Here is a 16537-nt window from a genome sequence, read left to right on the forward strand (position 1 = left end):
TTGTGCTCATTTTGGCTTATTGTTGACTTTGCCTGTAACCCAAAGGAGCGGGGGAGGTATGGAGGGAAATTGTACTAAGAAAATGCATTGTGTAAAATCTAAGCCCGCGTAATTTTAAGAGCTTACAAATTATTTTCAAGATTTCCTAAGCAACACTTTTTGGACAGCGCATGTGGTAATTATATATGAGTCCTGTTGTTGTTAAAGTCTGAATGGCTCTTTGAATGTGTACTCTAGTAGATCACGGTCCTGAACTCTTTTGTCTGCTCAGTTGGCAGTGTTTCTGAATTTAATATAAAACTGCTTTTTAAAAAATGGTCTCTCATTTATTCTTTTCAGATGCAGACAGACTACTTCCATTAATATTTTACAAGTAGTGTAGATCATAAATAATTATTAAACATATATTTTAGACTGATGAGTAAACCATAACGTCAACCATCATAAGATTTGGATGAGAAATTAGTATAAAAATCTATGGATTTTAGTTTATAATAAATAATCCAAACTTTCTCTGATATATTTCACAGTAAGATTTATTTTCATTTCATATGTTGGTGTTACTTTCCTGATTTTGGTAATTGCATTACCATTTGGTAAGACAATGTCCTTGTTCTTAGGAAGTTCACTCTGAAGTGTTTATGTGTGGAGACATTATGTCTGTAACTTCAGATGATCCACAGAGTATACATACATATAAATAAATATGAATACAAACGTACATATACATATCTTTATATAGAGAGAGCGAGATACGCACACACATACATACTGAGAGAGCAAGAGAATTATAAAGTAAATATGGTAAAATTTTTAAAATGAAAACTCTCTAAAGGGCATATTGGAGTCCTTTATCCTTACAGGTTTTCTATAAGACTGAGATTATTTCAGAATAATTAAGACATATGTTCACACTGATGGTAAAAAAGAAACTTGTAATCTTTTTTAAAGGGTACTTTGACAACATGTATGAAAAACCTTAAAATATATATCCTTCAAACTAATAATTCTACTTCTTCAAATCTAGATTAAGAAAATAATCATTGACATGTGCAATGATGTATGTGTAAGAATGTTCGTCACAGAATTTTATGTATCACAGCAAAGATGTATTGTAGTAAAATCTTTGCAATCTCCTAAATATACATCATCAGAAGACTGACTTTCTAATTAGGATGTGTCTGTATATGTGCTGTGTAATCTTTGAAACTCATTTTGCAGAAAAATTTTTATTGTTTTGGAAAGTGTTTACAATATTATAAATGAAAACAATCTAGTTACAAGGCAATTCTAATGATTTTTTTCCCAAATATTTTATTTGTGGTGAAATATACATAACATAAAGTTTACCATCTTAATCACTTTCAAGTGTACTGTTCAGTGATATTAAATATGTCTATAATGTTATACAGCCATAACCACCATCCATCTCTATAGCTCTGTTCATCTTGTAGAACTGAAACTCTTACCCAATTAAATATTAACTTCCCCCATCTCTCCTCCCCCCAGCCCCTGGCAACTACCATTCTTCTTTTTGTCTTTATCATTTTGACTTCTCTAAGTGTCTCGTGTAAGTGGAGTGTTTGTCTTTTCGTGACTGGCTTATTTCACTTAGCACAATGTCCTTAAGGTTCATTCATGTTGTAATATATGTCAGAATCTCTTTCCTTTTAAGGCTAAACCACATCTTACGTATATACCACATTTTGCTTATCCATTCATATGTCAGTGGACACTTGGGTTTCTTCCATGTTTTAGCTGTTGTGAGTAATACAGCTATGGGCATGGGTGTATACAATGCCTTTTTGTGAACTATTTTGTTCATGAACATTTTTTTGTTCATTGAAATGGTACTGGAAAGGCATACACTAAAATGTTAGCAGTAATTTTTGTAAATAGTGAGGTGGTGGCAATTTTATTTATTTTAGTTAGTTGGTGCTTTTCAGGTTTTCTTCAGGGAACGTTTAATACTTTTGAATGAAAAAAAGTGGGGGAAGGTCCCCAGCCAAAATGTTTAGGTAGCCGTACCATTAAAAGTTATACAGCACAGTTGGAAAACATCTTGTTTGTAGGTAACCAAAGTCATAAATTACAATACCTATTAAAATTAAATAGCAGTAATTACTCTCCCAAGGATGTATGGTGCCCTTAATAAGAACGGTGCTAGTTCTATTACTAGGTAAATGCACCAGGTTTTCGGTCAGTTTCCTCAAAATACGTTCCAGAGACTACGTGCATATAAATCACCTGGGATGGTTGTAAAAAAGAAAAAATATACTTTGAATAAAAATCTCTGGGGTTGAAGTCAGTAAGTCTGCATCTGTATAAAGCTCTCCAGGTCATTCTTATTTTTACAACGTTTGAAAAATCATGCCGTAGTATTATAAATCTTATTTGTCAGGAACTGGAGTTAAAACAGCGTGAATACTGTTTAATAATTTGTTCTTTAAAAGGATCACATGGTGATTCTTTGAGTGGAACAAACCCATGTTTAAAATAGGATGCTGTTTATGAAAAATTAAGCTATGTATTTTTGAAGGGCATTTTTGTTTAAAGTAATGCAAATCATGTATTCTATTTCTTTGGCAATATTTGAGGAATTCTGATCCTTTGTATCCATCATAGGATTACTTTGGTTTTTATGTACAATGAGTATAGATTTGTTTTTTATCCAAATTCGTGATATAGAGTGCTCCAGAAACCACATGAGAAAAATCTGTAGATGCATCAGCTGGATCTGAAATAAAGATGAACAACCTGCTTATATCTTAGGGGTATTGATCCATTTACGTTTATTTATATCCAGTGCTTTTATCCTATGTCAAACCTATTCCTTCCAGAGCAGGAGAAATGCATGCTCTTGAAGTGAGTGGCTAGATAAACAATGATTCATGTTACTCAGACTTACTTAATTTAGAGGGTATATATATATATATATATATATATATTTCTTACCAATTAGCAGATTAAAAGGACCTCTCAAATCTTGCACATGGAGCTTAGCAAGCACTTTTAGGAAAGAGTTGCTTCCTAAATTTTAAATGAAAATAATCTCTGTATCATGGCTCTTTTTACTTTCCTTTTAATTTCAGATTTTGTTGATGGGCCTGTACACCACAAGGCCTTACTTATATCTGTGACTGTCTGTAGTTTGCTGTTGGTCCTTATCATTTTATTCTGTTACTTCAGGTAAGAGTTTCTAACATGTAGATATGGAATTTTGAGTTTATAATATCATTCTCATACCCTTCTACCTGTTGACATTTTTTACCACAGCTTTCTTTGACCTAATTAGATCTTAGATGTCACTGATAATATCAGTTACTATTGATAAAATTTGTCCTAATGAAGCTATTAATAGATACCTATCTCATTTCTGCTTCAGATAGCAAAACCACCCAGAAATTTCATCCCTAGGAAATTTATGGTAGATAGGAAATTCAGCAACTAGTTGCTACTGAGGTTTGATTCAAAGCAGAGAAATGACCATGGTGAACTTAGAATTGCTTTAGTAAGTCCTTATTTTCTGAGCTAACAATATCCCCTTAGCAGTGAAAGATTTTAAAGATAATTTATAGATTAAATATTAAAATAAAATATGTTCAGTTATTAAATTACAGTATGGTCATTACAAATTATTTTCAGTCACCTAAGAACTCAGTTTCTAGTTTGTGAACTATCAAGGACCTTTAAATTCTTATCATTGGCTTTTTGTAATGGTAATTTAGGTTACTTTTCTACAAGTAGGAGTTGATTCAAATAACATCATTTCTAATTGAAGACATAATTATTGATAAAAGTTTTTAAAGTTTCAACTTATCTCACTTATCTATACATTGCCTTGGATGAGAAAATTGTAATGTCTTTTGTAAACCAAAAATTTGCATCTGTAGATGATTGGGGACCTTATAAGAAAAGATTTTAGGGAATGAATATTGGAACTGTATACAAATATTAATGGGATGTAGCCTGCTTGGATATATGCATTTGATAGGAATGGAGAAGAAAAATCATATGTGGTTGTGAGTGACTAAAAGCATGTAGTTTACTTTAAAAAATAGGTTAGAAGAAGAATTACGATTTTGTTCTGGAAATCTTAACTAAGAGTAATAAATACTGAGCATCTAATCTTGTATTATGTGCAAAGATAAAACCTGCTGTGGTTACTGTTCTATCTGCATGTTTGCCGCTATCATTGCAATCGAGTGTCTAACTTTATCTTTCTCTGTGCATCTTCAGGTATAAAAGACAAGAGACCAGGCCCCGGTACAGCATTGGATTAGAACAGGATGAAACGTACATCCCTCCTGGAGAATCCCTGAGAGACTTAATTGAATCTCAGAGCTCAGGAAGCGGCTCAGGCCTCCCTCTGCTGGTATGAGAAGAACATACCTTGAATTTAAAGGAAATGTATTCTGGGAGGAAATGTCAATAACTGCTGGGTTTCATTTTACTGAAACAGATAGGGCAGTGGACAAAGAGAAAGCGCTCTGCAGTCAGTCAGACATCAGATCTCAGATACAGGGTTTCCTGATAACATTTTGACATATTGGGGGTGAGGTCATTGTTCTTTAATGTAAGTGTATGGTTGCAATCCAGACCCTCAGATGTTCTGATAAAGAGCAGATTAGAAAACATTCAGCATGGGACCATCTTCCCTCTGTTTTCAGTAAGGATAACATTACTGCACTTTGGCCTGGCTTTTGAAGGCAAAAGTATTACAACCGAATGGGATCTGAGTACTTCTACAAGAGAAGAAGGCTGCATCTCAGCTGGAGGGTTTATGTTTCAGGGTGAAGCTCTGGCTTTTCCATTCAGGAGAGTTTTAATTTTCTGATGGTCAACACTGCCAACTTGGAAGAAAATATATACTGAACCCAAGGCACTTGCTTTAATGAGAAAAGCATTTGGTTACTTTATGGACCATGCATAAAGATTGTTGGGACTTGGAATGGAAATAACGATTTTAATGAGAAATATTTTCCTTTATAAACTCTTAAGACTGATTTTCCTAATCTTTATTGTCTGGTTCTGACTTTGGATATCTTGTTTACTTGATTCTTTTGGTGACCTTTTATTTAGTACTAAAAGTAACTAAAAAAAAATCTCAAGCCAAGAATTTATTTTATAACTCTTTGTATTTTTAATGTCCAAAAAGCTGTATACATTTATAACTTGAAGAGTTTGGAGGTGAGTACACATCTGTGAAGCCATCACCACGGTCTAGGCCATGAACATATCCATCACCTCCAAAAGTTTCCTCCTGCCCCATTCATTCATTTATTATTATTATTATTATTATTTTGTGATAAGAACACAACATAAGGACTTCCCTGGTGGCGCAGTGGTTAAGAATCCACCTGCCAATACAGAGGACACGGGTTTGAGCTCAGGTCCGGGAAGATCCCACATGCCGCCCAGCAACTAAGCCCATGTGTCACAACTACCGAGCCTGCGCTCTAGAGTCCATGCGCCACAACTACTGAAGCCCGTGTGCCTAGAGCCCGTGCTCTGCAACAAGAGAAGCCACTGCAATGAGAAGCCTGACAAAGAGTAGCCCCCGCTCACCACAGGTAGAGAAAGCCCGCGTGCAGCGATGAAGACCCAAGGCGTCCAAAAAATAAATAAATTTATTTAAAAAACCCCACACAACATAAGATCTAATCTCTTAGCTCTTAGCAAAATTTTTTAAATATATTACACCCATAATAGAGGTGTTAGCTAACACTACTGTGATAATCATATCACAATATATAAATATATCAAATCGACACATAGTATACCTTAAACTTACAAAATGTTATATGTCAATTGTATCTAACTAAAAATAAAGTTAGTGTCAGCTTTTAGCTCTGAACTAGGAAGAAAAGTATACAATACAGTATTGTTAACTGTAGATACTGTGCTGCACAGTAGATCTCTAGGACTTATTCATCTTGCGTAACTGAAACTCTGCACTCTTCGACTGATACCTCCCCTGGAGGTGATAAACCAGACAGAAAACCACTTGTGAAGTAGTCACTGTGACCAAACCAATGCTACTTAGGATGTAAGTTTGTTTTTTTTTTAAACTTAATGTAGAAGTTTTTATCAAATTGCTTGCCTTTTCATTCTTAGAATTTAACTCATATATAGCAAATACCATTTTATATTTAAAAATGTTTTATTACACTTCTTTTTCAAGTACAGATATTAAAATCCCTTTTGATATTAATCAATCAGATACACTGTTAGAATTGAAAACTACCTGTTTTCCTCCTTCTAGCCCATCTTTCTCATTCCTGTGGAGTTCTCTCTCAAATCTTTGACCTTATTAACTCTTTCACTTCCCTGGATAATGCATTCTAATATCTAGTAGTGGTTATGGGTCTTCTTTCTTAGCTTGCTGAGCACGACATCCCTGTCCTCCCACATCTTCCCCACTTGCTTCTTGAGCTCTAGCATCAGCCTTGAGTAATTGTTTCGAAAATACATGTTTTTAAAACCCATGTCTTTGGGCTTCCCTGGTGGCGAAGTGGTTGAGAGTCCGCCTGCCGATGCAGGGGACGCGGGTTCGTGCCCCGGTCCGGGAGGATCCCACGTGCCGCGGAGCGGCTGGGCCCATGAGCCGTGGCCGCTGAGCCTGCGTGTCCGGAGCCTGTGCTCCGCGATGGGAGAGGCCACGACGGTGAGAGGCCCGCGTACCGCAAAATAAATAAATAAATAAATAAATCCATGTCTTTGCAAATGTAATGTCTTTCTGGAGAGTTCCTCAGACTGTGGCTCAAGGCCTACCCCATGTTTTATCTCTGTGACAGATTAGCCCAGACTGAGCCAGTCTATTTAACTTCTGTCCTAACAGTTTGCTTATTGTACCAGTATAGCAGTTTAAAATAACATTGTAATTGGTGTTAGTGTACCTGTGTCTTTAGGTAGACTCTCATCTCTTCGGCGTGGAGACTACATTTTTTCACTTTGTATCCTTAGTAGCATCCCTGAGTGATTAAAGAGGCTGCTCAATAATTTGTTTTTTTCCACTCCAATCTTTAATATCTGTGAAAATACTATAATATCTTACTTCTGTAATCCAGACACCTAAAAAACCCAGCATATGACTATTAACTGATCCAATCCTGGCCAGACTCTCGTTTAACCCTCGTAGCAGCTGTGAGGTAGTACTAGAAATGTATCCCTGTGTCACAGAGCAGGGGCATAGGCCCCTGACTTGGGCCAACTGGTTAATGTGTGGAGACGCCAGGATTCAAACCCAGATGATCTGCCTCTAGAATCTGTGCCCTTCACGTTTGTGAACCAAATATTAAATAAAACAAAGAATTGCGTTTGATAGCACCAGGATGGGAAGAAGGTTCCCGTCAGACTCAGTTCAGTGAGGGAAAATTCTCGGTATTACAGATTTAAGATCCTTTTTTAAGATTTGTTTTTTAAGATAAACAATGCAGAAATGCACGATAGTCTCTCTGCATATTAATTCCGATTTGTGGTTTATTTCATTAACGTAAAGGGAAAGTTCATGCCATGTGTATAAACACATACTTGGACCTAATATTTGCCAAGTGACTTTGTATGTAAATCCTTTAAGGGAGGAATATCTACGAATTAAGATAGTTTGCCTGCCATATATATATAAAGATAAATATACATATACAGATATATAAATAAATATACATATAAAAATAAATATACATATATAATACATATATAAATAAATATACATATATATGAATAAATATACATATATATAAATAAATATACATATATAAATAAATGTACATATAAACATGGCTGACACATTTAATGCATACATAGTATGCATTCAGTAAATAGTAACACTATTATTATTTATTTATACCCTATTTATCTGACCTTGTAAAGGAACAAAAGGTGAAGTAAATTGTCTAACTGAACATCAAACCTCTTAGTTGATGAATCTTTTGTGAAAAATATTTCCAATATGTATCATTAACACAGCCTTACTAAGCAGAGTATTTTAAACAGTATATTTGTGTGTAGGGGTGTGTGTTGTTAATTCAGGGACATGTAGAGAGCACAGAGCTTTACTTAAAACTACATGGTGTTTAGTGTCCATCGTGTACACGGTCTTAACAGTTAGACACTCTCAGATAGCTGATCACTAGAGAAGAGGACATTTCTGAAATAGTGATAACTCCTTATGATCCTTATACAGCTAGTTGTACCCATTTTGCATGAAATAATTCTTCTCTTTTTAGAATCACAATTATAGTGATTATACTTTATTTATACAATCTAACTTTCAAAACTGATATCAATGTAATACAGAAGGAAAGTTTAAGTACAGAAAGACCTGAAACATTAACTGAATTAAATACAAACTCAAATAACATAGTTAAAACATTTTTCAAATTATATTTTCAGGTCCATGGATGTTATAATAAATCTCAAAAATATAAGTATATTTTAAATTTCTGAATATAATTTAGTGAGACTTTTTATCTTTGAGACAAGTTGTTCCTGTTCTTGTGAGCATTGCCAATTCCAGCTGTGCTCTCATTAAATTAATTATATACGTTATCATTAGAAAAGAAGTGGATATAAAGCTGTTTGTTAGGAAATGTTCTGTAGATTTACATAAGCACTGCTTTGTAACATCTATAAATTAGTAATATTTCTTTAATCAATGTAGGAAGTCTCCTCAAGTCAATAACTTAACTACTTACGGATTTGGCTCTCAACTGCTCAGTGCCTTTGATGCTTCAGTTCCCTTATTTAGGAATCGAAATGTGCTGAAGGCTTCCTCACAGCGCCTTTCTGACCCCTAAAGGGAGGAAGGCTGCTCTTCATACATACTTGATTCCTCCTTTCCTTCAGGCTGAGTGGCTAAATGGCATGTTGTCAGTAATGCTTTTATTTTTGAATTCTTCTTTCACAGGAAAAGAAAAAAGGACTTTATTTTGTCCCCAAAAGCTTTCAGTCTGATATTAGTGCTGGTAATGGTTCTGGCAATGGATAGCATTACCTCTTGAATGGATAAAATCATCCATTATGCAAAAACAGAACACATCCCAGCTGATAGACATCTGTGGTAGGCAGGATACTAGCCCCCCCAAAATGTCCATGTCCTAAGCCCTAGACTCTGTCATTTTACATGGTAAAGGGGAATGAAGGTTGCTCATCAGCTGTCCTTGAAGTGAGATTATTCTGGATTATCTGGGTGGACCCAGTATGATGGCCCTTCAAGTTGCAAATACAGAAAGAAACACTTTGGGTTTACATGGTGCAAAGCATGTTTCTGCGAAGAGTACATCCCGATTTTCTGACCAGGTTTTATGAGAGTCCTATGTTAGATTCTTTATATATGTCTCCCAGATTATGTAAATGGTCACCAATACTTAGCCCCTTCAGTCATGGGGTTCTTAAGACATTTAAGCAGAGATAGAATGAAGGTCATGTGTAAAGAGACTTATAGCCTTTATGCCGTTTAACTCTCATTTTCCTTCTCTTGGTCTCTGCTGCACTCTCTAATTCTTCAGAGCTCCTTCACAGCTTAACTTTCTCCCCAGCTCTAATCGGCTGTTTTATGGCGCCGTTTTACATTTCTTGTTATGACAACTCTTCCACCTCAAGGTATAATTTTCAATGATTTCTTACTGTTTCCTTGTATTTCATTCTGTCTCCTATTTCTTCACACAACTCATGTAGTGTTCTTGGCATTTTGTATCTGAAAATTCCAGTATATGTAATCTGAAGGGGTTAAATCTGCTTGGGTGGTTTCTCCTGCCTCTCATTTGCAGTGGCTGTTTCCTTTTGTTTTCAGGTGTTTACTCTGTGGGATCTTCTCTTTCTCGTTCCTTTCTTTCTCTCCCTCCATTTTATTTTCTTCCTTCTCTCCTTCTCCCCCCAACCCCACCTCGGGGATTTCCTGTATTTCCTTGTGAGCCCACCAATGCGTTACGGTTTTTTGTTTCTTATATTTTATCCACAATCAAAGTTGTATGGTGGCAGGAGCTCCTTTAGAACATCTAGTATCTCACCATAGTGGTGGAGTGAAACGTATCCTGCAAATGATTTCCTCAAGAGAGCATTCGTATTTGCTTTTGCCGGGAGCCATGGTGATGGTGTGCTACCAACCTAGGGCAAATTTGGTACCATTCAGTGGTTCTGGCTTAATGCTAAAGCCCAGGGTTCAGTTCCTCTAATTTTAAAGGGGTCAAAGTTCATAATCTAGATCTCAGTGCTGGTATTATTCTTTGCCCAGACAGCAACCTGGCTTTTGGATATGCGGCTGAATGCTTGTCTATGCTCTGGTCTTAACCCTGTCCTTCCTCTTTTCCCCCCTCCCTCCATTCCTCCCTGCTCAGAGATTTCCTTGATTTCTATGTGTGCCCAGCAATGCATTACATTTTTGTTTGGTTGTATTTTATCCAAGCATATAGTGACATGATTCCTTTCAGAGTATCTAGTATCCCACTCTAGTGGTAGAAGCGAAACGTATTCTATTCTGCCAATTACTGTGAACCCATTCAGATATTTTCTCTTTGACAATAATAATAGGTAGAATAAAATACTTAATCATTTGGAAGCAATGCTTCAAGCACTCAATTTCAAATACATTTAAAAGAGGACAGCCTAAATTAATAAATAAATACAAATAACTTGTCTATGTAAAGAAAAACTACTGGCTAAATATATTTTACATGCGTTTCTTCTCTGAAGGGGAAAAAAAAAAAGATTAAACAAATCTGTTGTGCTGTGAATACGCTAACAATGTATTGGGGGGCTTCACAGGTGCAGAGGACTATAGCTAAGCAAATTCAGATGGTGAAACAGATTGGAAAAGGGCGCTACGGGGAAGTCTGGATGGGAAAGTGGCGCGGCGAAAAGGTCGCTGTGAAGGTGTTCTTCACCACGGAGGAGGCCAGCTGGTTCCGAGAGACAGAAATATATCAGACGGTGCTGATGAGGCATGAAAACATTTTGGGTGAGTGTAAAAGTGTCTGCAGAGCAATGCTCAGGGTTTCCTAGCTTTCCTCTCGTTTTCTGTTAACATCTGCATGTGAACTCATGTGTGCAGACCTGTTGGGAAACATGTAGACATTTTCTTCTTGGCATGAGCCCAAGAACGTTACACGCTTCTAATGGGAGACCTTGCAGGAGGAATGGCTGAGGCCCTTCTATGAACGAATGGTGGGTTGGAAAGGGAACATGTTCAAAAAGTTTCTTCTTCTGGGACAGGAAATGCAAGTGCAATACCAGAATGTCTTAAGGTTTCTTAGGGATTTGAAGGAGCACATTTTTGTCTAAGTGCTGTGAAAAGTTATGGGAATTTTATCTGCAGGGTTTATTTATATCCAGAGTTTATATTGATAATTGATTTCCTTTATATTTTCCTAAGTTAGAAATGATCTAGCCTGGATCATTCACGTAGAAAGAGTATAAGCCAATCATGGAGTGTGTGGCTGTTTTGTAAACAGTGTCTTATGTGTAACTCTAATACCGGGAACTGTTTACTGTTAACTTCAAGATCATTTAAATATCAACTGCTGATTAGAAGGGGATCCTGTTTTCAGATACAAACGCTTAGCGTTTCTCCACTCCTGCTGTTTTGATGGCCTCTGATCGGTACTAGTGATTTAATACTGTCATAGGCACAATCAGAAAACTGAATGAAATGTCAAACAAAAGACACCTATGACAAAGAGTGATAGTTGAAAAAAAATAATTATCTTGTTAATATTCAGAAAACACATAGCTCCAACTCTTTCTGTCTTTTTTCCTTTTAGGGTTCATTGCTGCAGATATCAAAGGGACGGGGTCCTGGACCCAGTTGTACCTAATCACAGATTACCATGAAAACGGTTCCCTCTATGATTACCTGAAGTCTACCACCCTAGATACTAAATCGATGCTGAAGTTAGCGTATTCTTCTGTCAGTGGACTATGTCACTTACACACTGAAATCTTTAGTACTCAAGGCAAGCCGGCAATTGCCCATCGGGATCTGAAAAGTAAGAACATCCTGGTGAAGAAAAATGGAACTTGCTGTATAGCCGATCTGGGCTTGGCTGTTAAATTTATTAGGTTAGTATCAAATGTGAACAACAAATATACTTTCTATGGTTCTTTTCTATCACTTTTTATAGAGGATACATTTTGTAGCTCAGGGCTTTTAGGATATTTAGTGGAGGAGAAATTTTATTAATTTTGACTTTTCTGTGGAGGGAAGAAGAAGAAACATTTTCTTTACAACAAATAAACAGTGTTTGGGTCAGTCCTACTGTTTCTAAGCTCATCAGTGACCTGGCTTCAAGACAGCGTTCACACAGGTTTGAGCCGTCATGAAGCTATTTAGAAAAGAGGTAGCTCATGTGCGGGATTGTGTGGTCAGAATTCTGCATAACATTTGTGAGTAGGAAAAGGTTTCAGGAAAGAGCTCCAGATTATATAGTGATAAAGGTGATTTTTATATGATATAAGATAGATAACGTGCATAGATATTCTATGAGAAATGTTAAAAACTAATAAGCAACACACTGTCAGTATTCAGCACTATTTTACAATAGCTTCTGCCGGCTGGGGAGGAGGAATGCCCCATGGTTGAAGCTCTATTTTGCTTACCTGTGCTCTATTCATAGCAGCTCCTTTGATCTTGTAGATGATGTAATTAGAAGAAATGGTTCTTCTGCTTTGAAAACAAAACAGAATGAGTTTGCAAACCACAAGAATAGAGGGATCATCATATACCTACCTTTTTAAAATGTCAGTTTAGACTTAGCCTTTGTTAAATTGTTGGACCCTCTTATGGCTTTTTTTTTTTTTTTCCAAAAGACCCTGTAGAATATAGAGAAGGGCTCAAAGGAGATGCCACGGCAAAGAACAAAACTCACGAGAAAGGACTAATGGATTGGTATTTTCACCCAGAATTGAAGACTGAGGAGTGATAAAAATAATAGGTGCCAACTATATGAACGTCTTCAACCATTTAGAGGATGGCAAATGGAAGTTCTCAGTCTTTCAAAGCAAAGCAGGAGGCAATGCTTCAGGCTGTAGGTTTAAGTTAGAAATATGAATTGCCTGCCAACAAAGACTATTAAATTCTCTCTCTTCTGAATTATTTTTTTCTGACCTTTTTCAAGTCTCCTCTACCAAAAAAATTCCCCGTGATGCTTCTCAAATTACCAGCCTTTCTCCTTTCCTCCCTTGTTAAATTTCTCAAGAGTTCCAAAGAGTGATCTACTTTCACAATCTAGTACTTGATGATATCTTACAATTTGGCTTCTCCTCTGTTTTCTCCCGAAGCTCCTTTACTGGGGGACAACATTGGTTTTGTCATCAGAAGCCTTTCTCCCTCCTGTGTTCCTCATGTACCTTTCTTCCAGGTTCTCCTCCTTTCTCTCTGTGGGATCTGCTCTCTGTCTGTTTCTTGAATATTCTCCCACTCCTCGATTTCCTGCTGCAGATGCCTTTCCTTCCTACTTCCCAGTTTTGGTCAAGCCATTCTAAAATGTGAGGCGCCTGGCATTTCCTTTGTTCCCTAAGTTTGTGATTTGCTCAGTTGCATGAATTCTGTGTCCATGATATTCTCACTGGAACTGGGCCAGTTTGGGCCCTCCCTACCATTTTTCTAGATTCTGGAGTAAAACATTTCGTAGTTATTTCCTCTTTCCAATTATTTTCTACATGCTGCTGCCAGATTTATTTTCCTGAATCATAATTTTGGACATCATCATAATTTCCTATGGCTTTGGGTCAAAATGTAGTTTCTGTTCTGAACACTTTATACTTTCTCACACCTTCGAGTGTTTTTAACATACTTTTATCTTATTCTGAATACCCAGCATCCCCTCTTCTATTTCAATAACTACTGCTTATCTTCAGTTTCTTCCTTTGGGACCCGTATTATTCTTCCCTTACAAGCCTGATTTTCAGTGACTTTTCTTATACCCTTCTGTGTGACCCTGGCATATGCTGTCATGACATTTCTCTCACTATTGTATGGTCATCATCGGCTGCTTATGTGTCATTCCTAGTGGAGACTAAGTTCCTCGGAGGCAGATGCCGTGTTTTTCTCAAATTAACGTGCCTTGTGCCTTTCCTTGGTGCCCATTACTTAGGGGTTGCTTCAGAGTTTTGTATGAAGGATAAATGAATGACTCCATATGGACTATAGGATGAAGGGAAAAAGCATTTTTTTCGTAGCTGCAGAGATCTTGCACGCTCTGGATAAAGTCTACCTTTCTAGTTTTATAGCGCACGGACTCTCCAATTTGTATGCTTTCTTTTGCAAAACGGAACCTATTTGTGTTTTCTCCATATGCACTCCACGTTTGCTACTGCCTTGCTCTTGACAGCATCTAGCTTGGAATGCCCTTGCCTTCTCCATGTAATCTAATCCAGTCTCAGAGTTGCGTTTCTGTCTCTTTACTCATCCCCCAGGTAGGAATAATGACATCATCTATTCTACTCCTGTAGTAATTTCCCGGCCCTTGTCTGCCTGATATTATAACTATCTTAGTACATGCCTCGTCTTACCCTCGTAGTCCTTGGGCATCTTGAGAGCAGGATCCATATGCCACATTAATTAACATATTTCCTGTTTGACATGACATAGGGAGTTACCCATTGTAGGTGTTCCAGAACTGTTTTGAATCAATAAATGTTGGCAATATCAAAGTCATTAAGAGCTCATCTTTTTTATAGACCCAAAAAGAAACAAGGAAAGTGAATATCTGTTATATTTCTGAAACTTAGTTCTGCTTAACGTAACAGGAATGAACTAAATGAACTCTCGAATTTCATGCAAACCCTGATCTAGGAAGTGGAAGGAGGTGCTTTAAGAAATGAATCCGAGGGCTTCCCTGGTGGCGCAGTGGTTGAGAGTCCGCCTGCCGATGCAGGGGACGCGGGTTCAGGCCCCGGTCTGGGAGGATCCCACGTGCTGTGGAGTGGCTGGGCCCATGAGCCATGGTTGCTGAGCCTGTGCATCCGGAGCCTGTGCTCCGCAACCGGAGAGGCCACAGCAGTGAGAGGCCCGCGTACCGCAAAAAAAAAAAAAAAAAAAAAAAAAGAACAAAGAAATGAATCCAAGATTTATTTGGCGCATATTGACTAATTCATCAAGAGAAGAAGGCTATGAGGATACTGCCTCAGCTGTATACCTGCACCTGTTGGGTGCACAGACCTCATGGCTAAAGAGCAGCTGTGGGACCACTTGCCGTCCTGGGCCTCAGGTTCCTCTACATTAAAGTGGAGGTTGCATTTGACAATTTGAGGTCCTTTTCCTGTTTCTATTTTATATGTTTCAACAGAACTTTGGTCTTCTCATCTTTTGAGCCTCACTTTTAAACCTTGCTATATACGTTTCTTTGCTTTTCACTCTTTTCCTGACTTTCCTGTTTGGGGGCATGTGCTCACACAGATATTTACAGCATTTTATTATAAGTGAGGTCAAAGCTAACCCAGTGTTGAGTTCTCAGACTTCACATGTGAACTTCCTGTGAACTTAATCTTTACCCTGGTCTCTATGTGGTAAGTGTTCTCTCAGGCTTTTCAATCGTTTCTGGGAGGTTCCCAGGGAAGTTGAGAGCCACAGAGAAAGCAGACTGTGCGTTAGAAATTTCCTGCTCATTTAATTTTTTTTTTACGCTGTGTTGGTTTCTTCATGCATGCTCTTGTAAATGACGTGAGTGCTGATACATTTCCTGCCCGCAGAGGTTTAATCCGGGTGACCCCGTGGCAGACGTTAACGCTACCGCAAATCTGTCTTGGGAGGAGAAAACAATGACTTGCGAAGTCCCTTGAAGGAACTTACAGAGCTTTTCACTTTTCCCTCTGGAGGCTCAAGCAACCCCTCTGGTACTTCAGTGACAGAGTGATATGTTTTCTTAGGGGGGAAATAAATCCTGGCTTAGGGCCTCTCAGGTATGAAATTTTAAACAGGAAACCTACAAAGAAGACCGGGCTGTAACACACATCTCCCAATTGACGATTATCGGATTGTCCAAGTGCAGAGGACAAGAGGGTACTGAATGTCCTCATTCTTTCAATGTCATTATTTTTACCACTGCTTCTGGTTTGTATACTTAGTGGTTTTTTAAAAAAAGTGACATGGTTAAATCACTGGCCAAAGTCATAGACCAAAAGCAGTGGTGACAGAGTCCGCACTCCCAGTCAGGGTTTCTGCCGCCTTATCTATCTTCTGTTGAAGACTTTTTATGTCAGGGTTCTGTTTCTAAGAAACCCTGAGATTTCTCAAGATTTAATCACAGGAGTCATGAGTTCTGTTGCAAACTGCTGGAGAAAACTCTCCTCCTTGGTTAACATCTGACCGGGAGGAGCTCAGTTCAGCAAATCAGTTCCACGGCTGTTTGCAGGACACTTCAGGAAACACAGAGGATGTGCACAGCCCCTTCTTCTGAAGGCTCCTGAGAATATCTCATGCTCTGGGAGGTCATCTTAGTCTCTCTAAGAGATAATTCAGTATTCTCTCTCTGGTACGTTTCATGTGTAGTTAATTTCAAACGTCAGTTGTGAGCCACAAGCAAATCAATGGCCTCCTTCG

The 16537-nt window shown here is 37.7% G+C and overlaps 1 protein-coding gene across 8 annotated transcripts in view; it reads left to right on the plus strand.

Annotated features, from left to right (window-relative positions):
- Positions 1–16537, plus strand: part of BMPR1B (bone morphogenetic protein receptor type 1B) — a 404692-nt gene that overhangs the window by 374221 nt on the left and 13934 nt on the right. For all 8 annotated transcript variants that reach the window (XM_059066542.2, XM_067035525.1, XM_067035524.1 and 5 more), the window contains 4 exons: positions 3093–3189; positions 4240–4375; positions 10765–10957; positions 11760–12057. In XM_059066542.2, coding sequence (XP_058922525.1) covers positions 3093–3189; positions 4240–4375; positions 10765–10957; positions 11760–12057 — 724 coding nt within the window. The remainder of the gene's footprint in view (positions 1–3092; positions 3190–4239; positions 4376–10764; positions 10958–11759; positions 12058–16537) is intronic.

This window comes from Kogia breviceps, chromosome 6, assembly GCF_026419965.1.
Source record: "Kogia breviceps isolate mKogBre1 chromosome 6, mKogBre1 haplotype 1, whole genome shotgun sequence".
Classification (NCBI taxonomy): Eukaryota; Metazoa; Chordata; class Mammalia; order Artiodactyla; family Physeteridae; genus Kogia; species Kogia breviceps.